The sequence below is a fragment of the Macadamia integrifolia genome, chromosome 4 (assembly GCF_013358625.1).
Source record: "Macadamia integrifolia cultivar HAES 741 chromosome 4, SCU_Mint_v3, whole genome shotgun sequence".
NCBI classification, from domain to species: Eukaryota; Viridiplantae; Streptophyta; class Magnoliopsida; order Proteales; family Proteaceae; genus Macadamia; species Macadamia integrifolia.
In genome coordinates this window covers 25,403,279-25,412,072 of record NC_056560.1, presented here as the reverse complement: position 1 = coordinate 25,412,072, position 8,794 = coordinate 25,403,279, and the positions used below count along the sequence as shown (strand labels likewise).

The following is an 8,794-nucleotide window of genomic DNA, read 5'->3' as shown; positions in this document are numbered from 1 at the left end:
ATGGTAAGATACGAGTATTCATGTATGATGCCAATATATGGATAGTGTGTCGATACCTTGGTACAAGGAATTAGTATTGGATTTTGATTCTTAATCAATCCTGTATCAATGGATCAATATGGACAATAAGATAACATGTTAAAAAAAAAAAAGGGAGGTGGATTTTTGAATTAAGGGGAAAATTCATCTAATACAAGTCGATCAAGATCGATATCTGATTACTAATCCCTGTTGATATTTCTATTTTATTTATATTTTAAGAGATAAAAATTGTTATATGATCCCGTGACCATAACACCAGTACAATGATTAACCAAGGGAGATGCATAGGCATCCAACTATAAAGTGGGTATAAACTAAGGGTGTCAAAACTAACTTGAACTATTAAAATGACCAAACCAAACCAAAATAACTCAAATCTGATCAAGCCGGACTCCCTTTTTGTTTCACTCATACACCAAAAAACGATAATAAACCGAATTATGATGAACCAAACTCAAACCAGATCTAAAACAAAACCAAATTGGACCACAATTAAAATTCCTTATTGATTTGATTTGGGTTTCATCATTTCCACCCCAAGACCGACTGAAAAAACCAAACCAACCGATTGACAACCCTACCAGCAACACTACATGATAGAGATTTACAAAGAGTAGCGTAGATGCAGTACATGCAGTGGGGTGGGGAGGGGTGCCGTACTGAGTACTGACTCCGTATTTTTCCTTGGCAGAAAGTGGGGTCTACCAGAAGAACCAACAACATTTGGTTGCATTAAACTTGTAAGTTAAACCCCCCCCCCCTCGTCTCTCATCCTCTATCAATCCAAGCTTTACCATATGTGTTCAAGTTCACGCACCTCATATTCTCCCCAAATTATTTCCATATTTATCAGTAAAAGTGGTACATAAAACCAAAGCTTTAAACTGAGCAATGTGACATTCAAGACGCCGAGGGAACACAGAACAGAGACAGAAGAAAAGAGAAAACAGAGACCTACGGAAATGGGTAAAGAAGGGTTGGCCCAAATAAATACGTGAGAGTTGGGTTTTGTGGGGCCTACTGACTTACTGGGACTCTAGAGAGAGAGAGAAATAGTAGAGATTGCTTTGAAGACTGAAAGGAGAGGGGTGAAACGTGGCAATCTCCCGTACTCTTGGATTGGACTTTTCAGGTAACAACACTCTTTTCTTTACATTATTCTCATTACCCCTTTTTGATAGTCCCCACCCTCACTCTCTCTCTCTCTTCCCCTATGTCTCTTCTTTGTTTGCAGCAGACGCCTAGCCCTGATAGAATAGGAGGGGTAGGGGGCTGACTCCTGAGTACTGATTGTGGGTCAAGGAACTTAAAACATTGTTCTCCTCTTCCCAAAATATATCAGTTGTTTCCTCTTCTCCAACTTTTTCATCATCTCCTAAGGAGGAAAAGTGAGAAGAAATCCCTATGATAAGGTTGTGTTTGGATGTGAAAAAAAAAAACTTATAAATCAATCATTGTGCCATTGTAATTTTTCTTTTATTATATTTTTCTATTATTTGAAAAATAATCTAGATAGATGACGTATCAAATTTTAAATTCAAATTAAATCTTATGTATTAACTTTCATTATTGTCAACATGCATTTTACTATGGTAAATGTTATTTTACAATCCATAATGTAGAGAATTTGGGATCATAATCATCATTCCCTCTACTAGAGAAAATCGTTTGTGCCTCTAGAAATCTCATCTAATGATAGAGAAGTGTGGAAATATTTATAAATACTATGTATGAAACTTGGTCTTTAAACTATACTGATTCTTTTGTGATTCTTTTATGCTTTGTTTTGCCTTATGATGATTTTGTTCAAGTTGAAATTGATGTGTGAATAAGGGATCTTGTCTGCCTATTTATAAATATTTTGTTTAATCTAATTTACATTGTGGCAAGAGTAGATACGTAACAAAAACTTAGTTATGTTAAAGTGCAAAGTAGGAAACCTTCTCCCTAAATATGCATCAATATTCAAAATAAAAGGAAGGATTACTACAATGTTAGCATAGTTTGAGGAATCAATATCGAATTGACCAAATTTTTGTATCGATCTTGTATCAATGTAATGGCATGGACCAAGAATAAAAACATTAAAAAAAAAAAAAAAAACTGATTTTTAAAGAAAAATAACAATAATATCGTTTGATCCTAGGGGTGTCAATCGGTCGATCTGGCTCGATTTTGGTCCGAGCTGAGTCGGTTTTGATGTGGGAAAGCTAAAACCGAAACCGAACCAATAAGGAAATTTCGGTTTCGATTTGGTTTCGGTTTTGGTGCAGTTTGGTTTCGGTTTTTCTTCGGTTTCTTAAATCGATTTGTAACCAGGTTGGTTTTGGTTTTTGGTCCAGTTTGGATTCGATTTTCCATACAAATGTATACAAAACTATGCAAATTTTGATTTTTTTAATGAATTTTGGAGCGTTTCGGTTTTTTACCGGTTTAGTTTCAGTTTCGGTCTGGGTTTTGAGTTGGTTTCAGTTTGATTTCGGGTTCATCTAGTTTCTGGTGTGGTTCGGTTTGGTTTTGGGGTTGTAATACTCCAAACCGAATCGAACCAATAAGGCTTCAGTTCGGTTCGATCCGTGCTGTTATCGATTTGGTCTGACCGATTTTACCGGTTCGGTTTAGAAATTGACTCCCCTATTCGATCCTAACTGATACGGGTTGATCCGCAAAAATATATGAAACTCTTATCGGTGGTGGTACTGGTGCCCAATATCGTAAACTCAAACCTTGAAGATTAGAGGTGGGAAACCAAATTATCACTAAGTGTTTCTATGAGAAAAGAAAAAGTGAGAAACACGAGGGAATATGAGACGTGCACGTGAATTTGCACACCAGCGTCGTGACAATTAAAAAAGGGCGTAAATTTAAAAACAAAAGTGAGAAAAGAGTGCAGAATCACATAAAGGGGCAGAGAACGCTTTTATATTCACATTTACTGTTAGATACTTACTTGGCAGGTCCGGATGACGTAAGTTTAAACTCCCCACATAGATTAAATAATCAAAATCGCAAGTTAATAATAAAAGTAATTAGTCCTTACTACCCCCTTCCCTCTCTCTCTCTCTCTCTCTCTCTCTAATATCCGTTTCCGTTTAACGTTTCTCTCTCTATCAATTTCTATTAGTGGTAATTTAGAGAGAGAGTGTGGTATGCTTTTTTCGATTTGGTTAACGTGGGAAAGATGTAAAGGAAAGAGATGGTTCTTTTTTTTCCCCTCACTCACTTCCATTTAGAGAGAGAGAGAGAGAGAGAATTACAGAACTAACCAGTGAGCCTGCAAGAGAAGAAGAGAGTAATCGGTAAAGTCCTCTTCTAAAGCAAAAGGGTTAATTGGGGAGGGGGAGGGGGAGGGGAAGAGGAAAGTATCTGAAGTCTGAACATGAATGATTGAGAGAGAGAGAGAGAGAGAGAGAGAGGAGTGTGTGTTAAGGGTCGGTGCTTTTTGCAAAGCTTTCTCAGCTTGGCCTCGTCTATGCTGTATTGGGCACTTGGAGTTTGGGGGATTGAAGTTCCGGGGGACATCTCATCTGTGCCTTTTGGCAAACACAGTTCTTCTCATATGTAGTCTGAGGTTCTTGTTTTATGAAACATCAGTATATATATATATATATATAAATATATTGTATGTATATACACCTGATCCAGAGACAATAAGACGAGAGAAATAAAAAAGATTTTCAGCCCCATATTTATTGAGTGGAAGAAGAAGAAAGGAAGATGTCTTTTGCCGACAGGAACCCAAATTCCGGTTACGATGTTGAGAGATGACCGCTGTACTTAATCTCTTGTTCGTAGATACGAGGAAAGATCGGAGAACTTATCCTGATCTTCGATCTTCTGCAACACCCACTTGGGAAGGAGAAGTATAAGATTAATTAAGAATATGTGGAATCTCAACGACTCGCCTGACCGGAAGAGTGAGGAGGATTCTGAAGGTTGCTCTGTGGATGGAGACGATGGAAAGGGGAAAAGGGTCGGATCTGTTTCCAATGACAATTCGAGCTCTTCTGCTGTGGTTATTGAAGATGGATCGGAGGAGGAAGAGGAAGTGGACGACGACGACGACGACGACGGTGGAGGAGGAGGAGGAGCTAGGAGGAAGAGGAGAAGTAAGATCTTCGGCTTCTCTGTGATGACCCACAACGCCAACAACAACAACTGTTCTTCAGAGAGTGAACCGGTCGTGACCCGGCAGTTTTTCCCGATGGAGGAGCCCGAAATGGGGACGATCCAAGGTGGTCTTCCTGCTCCTTTCCCAAGGGCTCACTGGGTTGGCGTCAAATTCTGCCAGTCGGAGCCCCTAGCTACCTCTGCTAAGGCCGCCGATGTTTCGCAGCCAATGAAGAAGAGTCGCCGGGGTCCAAGGTCTCGAAGCTCTCAGTATCGTGGTGTCACCTTTTACAGGAGAACCGGCCGTTGGGAGTCTCATATCTGGTTCTTGATCTTCTCCTACTTTCTCTTTCTTGAATCAAAATCAATTTTTTTTCTTCCCCTTTTGTTCTTTCAGATTTTTCTTCTGTTTGTTCACTCATAAGTTTTCATTTTGTTGTTGACACAGGGATTGTGGAAAGCAAGTTTATCTGGGTATGTGGATAATAAAACAACCATTTTGAGAAATTGGGTTCTTTGATTCTTTCCTCTTTTGTCACTAGATAGAATTAATTTTTCTTTTTCAATGGGTTGAATAGTATTTGGTTACTGATACTGGGATGGGACCTCTTCTTGGGTACAGGTGGATTTGACACTGCACAGACAGCTGCTCGGTAAGATCATCCTCTCCCCCTCTTCTTTTCTTTGTCTTCTTAGTTCATAGTAATTTGATTCTTCCTCTTTCAGTTTGGTTTTCCCCTTTTAAAAGCTTCAATGAGTTCATTTGATTTACCAGAAAAAAATTTCATTGCAGTGCCTATGACAGAGCAGCTATCAAGTTTCGGGGAATCGAAGCAGATACAAATTTCAGTATTGGAGATTATGAGGAAGATATGAAACAGGTATGTGTTATTGTGTTTGTTTCCATGAAAGGTTGAGAAACACAGAACAAGCTTATCTTCTACAGTTACAGGCACCTTTTTATTTTATTTTATTTTTTTTAATGGGTTTAATGCTGTGTTTTATTAATTTATTATTCCTTCTGGCCCCCATCTCAACCACACAGAGCATAACGTTAGTGATTCGTTTTTAGAAAGTTAAAGATGGGTTTTGCAACCGATACCCACAGTAGACTTTGCCAACTTGGGAAAAAAATAGCAAAAGAAGAAAGCTTCCATCTTGAGTCTTGACTATGGCTTTCTTGTCTTCGAAGACTACATGAAATACCTGTAAGGATTGTTGATTTTGTAATGTGATATGTGACAGATGAGCAATTTAACAAAGGAGGAATTCGTACATGTTCTTCGACGCCAAAGCACTGGATTTCCGAGGGGAAGTTCTAAATTCAGAGGCGTTACCTTGCACAAATGTGGAAGATGGGAAGCTCGTATGGGCCAGTTATTGGGGAAAAAGTAAATGAAAATCAGATTAATATATCCATAACTATAGATGCCTTATATACCGAGAAATTCTAATTCTAATTCTCTTTCTAATTTCAATCTCTATCAGGTATGTGTACTTGGGTCTGTTTGACACTGAGATTGAAGCGGCCAGGTAACGTAAATCCTGCTTATATTATCTGGGTTCTGTTCCATTTTTGTTCATGAATTCTTATTCTGAAAGATTTTTTCTTTTCTTTTCTGCAATAGGGCTTACGATAAAGCTGCAATCAAGTCCAATGGGAAGGAAGCAGTGACGAACTTCGATCCCAGCATTTACAATGAGGAGCTCAATTTGACCGGTATGTCCTGGCAAAGATTGGTTTTTTTCCTTTATTCTATTCGTTTCAATCTTCTGGTTTCCCTTTAAAACTGTGCAAATTGGAATTAGGCAATGGTGCTGGGCACAACCTGGATTTGAGTCTGGGCAGTTCTTCTTCTACCTCCAAAAGGGTAGCTCGTGAATCGGGGGATGACAACCGATCAAGTGCCACCATGGATTATCGGCCCTCCTCTTCGCCAATGCCGTTTGAAGCAGACTGGGGAACCAGCAACAGGAAAGGCTTTAAAGCCCAGGTAACATCATCATCTTCTTCTTCTACTTTCATAGTCGATCTTTGGTGGAGGAAAATTTTGAAAACTCTCTCTTTGTGCAGTTGAGTGACACATTCAAGCTGCTTCCGGATGAGCAGTCTACGAGTCACAGAAGAGACAGGAGCGATGAGAGCGAGGCTCTACGGTTACTGCGCCACACCCACATCCAATCCCCTATTTCTTCTTCTTCACTCAAGGTCCATGGGATGCAGAGATATGGACCATTAAGCAGCAGCGGAGAAGCTCCAATGGTTCACACACAGCAACAACAACAACTACTACTCTACCGTCCTCCAAATTATCAAGTGGGTAATTTTAAACTGGGCTCTGTGATTGGCTAGTGGGTCACTGTGTTTACTAATTTTGGTAATTACTTTCTGCTACAGTTTGAGTTTCAAAGTAGTAACGAAGGAGGAGGAGGAGGAGCAGGAGGCCTGTCTTTAGCGACAGGAGGAGACACACAACAGCGGCAATCGGGGTGGAGCAACAGAGGGAGCAGTAGTAGTAGTAGTAGTGGTAATGGTGGCTGGGCAGCTTCTGCTGTCGCTGCCGCTGCTGCTGCTGCTGCTGGATCACCCCAACTGTTCACGACCCCTGCAGCATCATCAGGATTCCCATCATCGCCGATAATAAAACCCCCAAGCTGGCTGCAGAAGAATGGGTTCCACCCTCTCATGAGACCCACCTGACATTTCCCCAATTTTGTTTTTCCAACTCTTTCTGCAATGCCATTTCTGATCAATTCTCTCTTTCCATCTTTTCATATTTTCATCTTTCAGTTCAGTCACAAATTTGTTACTTCGTTCCCCCTGCTATACGCCTGGGAGCCTCAAACCTTCAGTTCAGTCACAAATTTGTTACTTCGTTCCCCCTGCTATACGCCTGGGAGCCTCAAACCCAGTTAACCCAGGTCGCTGAAGAGATTAAAATTTGCAGAAAGCCAATAGCCAACTAGGATTGTGCAAGTAAAAACTGAAAAAAGTATGTTTCTGGTTCACATCTCTGAACTCTTCTCGTTGTTAGAGCTGTTGGGTCATCGGTCAAACCAAAAAAAAAAAAAAAGGAAAATTTCCTGACGCAAGTGCTGATCTCATTGATTTGCTTTGCTCCCCCACTTCCCCCTCAAAAGCTTCCCTTTTTTTTTTTAATTCTAATTTCTATATTTATATAGTTCAGCATTATTATATTGATATAGTTAAATTAGGCTATCTTTTGTTGTTCTGGATTGGCCATTAGTGGCCGAAGCAGACCATGTGTTCTGGGCCCTCAAATTTTTGTATGGATTGGTTTAATTTCGTTTACCCAAAGGAAAAGAAACTTCCTTCTTTTGTACTCCTCTGTTTCCTGATATATATATATATATATATATATAAATATAAAGATAAGATGTTTTTGAATTGTAATTCTCATATTTTATTTCTTGGGCTCGTAAATCTGCTCCTCCTAATCGATGAAACTGATAGTCCCCCACCGCTACCATTCGCACACCGTTCTCCCTCCTTATGCTCTGCTCCTAGAGAGAGAGAATGGTGGGTTCTTGGGAACATGGTAAGGGGGGGTGATGAGATGTCGTTATTAACTTTAAAATCAGTTCACGGGAATTGCAGCTGAGAGGCAGCTATTATGACGAGAGGGACTTGACCGAACAGCATTGAAATTGAAAAATTTTAAGGGAAATTGGAAACCATTTCCACTAGTTTCTCCTCTCTTTCTCTTTCTCGTACTCATCTGATACGATAAGGAAAGGACTAAAAAAAAAGTTGAGAGAGGAAAAGGAAAGGAAAACTTCAGAGATGGGTTAATGGGTTCAGTAGGAAATGGTAAGAGACAGATTGCATTCACGCAATAAAAGTAGAGGTTTGAAATGATGGATCTTTTATTCCACATTAGTAGTAGAAAACTTCTAAACTAATCAATAAATGAAACAGAGCCTATAAATAACCCAAAGCATGCTTGACTGCCCATCATGGGAACCCATAAGTCCCGCCTATTCTCCTGAGTTCCGGCACCATTTTTTTTCCTTCCAGTACACCCATTATTAAAACTAGACTAGGTGAAGTGTTTGGGACATCCTTCAAAACAAAATTGAATGCAGTTGTAAGCATCTCGCTGCCACATCTTAAATGTTGCATAAAATTTGGTGAATTTGTCCATTACATCATCATATTTCATAAAAGCTTAAATGCATTTCTCAGAATAAGATAGAAATTAGGGCAAGGGTTCTCTGAAGTCTGAACTAGGGGTGTCAGGCGGTTGGTTTGGTATGGGTTTAGTTGGCCTAATCAGTCCCCTTTACTTTAGGATCCTGCATTATGATCGGTCTGTTGATAAATGGTTGGTTAGGTATTGATATTTAATTGAGGTACCATTGATTAGGCTAAACGGGTTACTGAGCCATTTATCTCTAAATGGGATTTAAACATGTCGGGCTGAGTAAGCTGGCTAAACATGTTGTGCTGATTAAAGAGGCTCTAAACAAGATTAAACGTGTCGGGTTGAGTTAGGCTCTTAGGTAGTTGGTCTCGGTCAGACAACCATTGGGTTGGAGACTTGTACCTTGAACGACTGATTGTTGTTCAGTCCAGACTCAAGCCCGATAGTTAAGAAATAGGCAAGGGTGATCTCGGATT

General features: G+C 39.7%; 1 protein-coding gene across 1 annotated transcript; it reads left to right on the top strand.

Moving 5' to 3' along the window:
* Nucleotides 1–3,400: 3,400 nt before the first annotated feature.
* LOC122077275 (floral homeotic protein APETALA 2-like) lies at nt 3,401–7,496 on the top strand. Its single transcript, XM_042643165.1, has 10 exons — nt 3,401–4,476; nt 4,601–4,626; nt 4,775–4,805; nt 4,946–5,033; nt 5,398–5,543; nt 5,641–5,685; nt 5,781–5,872; nt 5,962–6,146; nt 6,227–6,469; nt 6,551–7,496. Exons 1-10 carry the CDS (start codon nt 3,926–3,928, stop codon nt 6,851–6,853), a joined length of 1,710 nt encoding a protein of 569 aa, XP_042499099.1. The 5' UTR covers nt 3,401–3,925; the 3' UTR covers nt 6,854–7,496.
* Nucleotides 7,497–8,794: the final 1,298 nt, after the last annotated feature.

Coding starts and splice junctions, on each gene's coding strand:
- LOC122077275 (XM_042643165.1), top strand. CDS start 3,926: ATGTGGAATCTCAACGACTCGCCTGACCGGAAGAGTGAGGAGGATTCT. Junction 5,873..5,961: donor TGAGGAGCTCAATTTGACCG/GTATGTCCTGGC, acceptor AATTGGAATTAG/GCAATGGTGCTGGGCACAAC. Junction 6,470..6,550: donor ACCGTCCTCCAAATTATCAA/GTGGGTAATTTT, acceptor TTTCTGCTACAG/TTTGAGTTTCAAAGTAGTAA.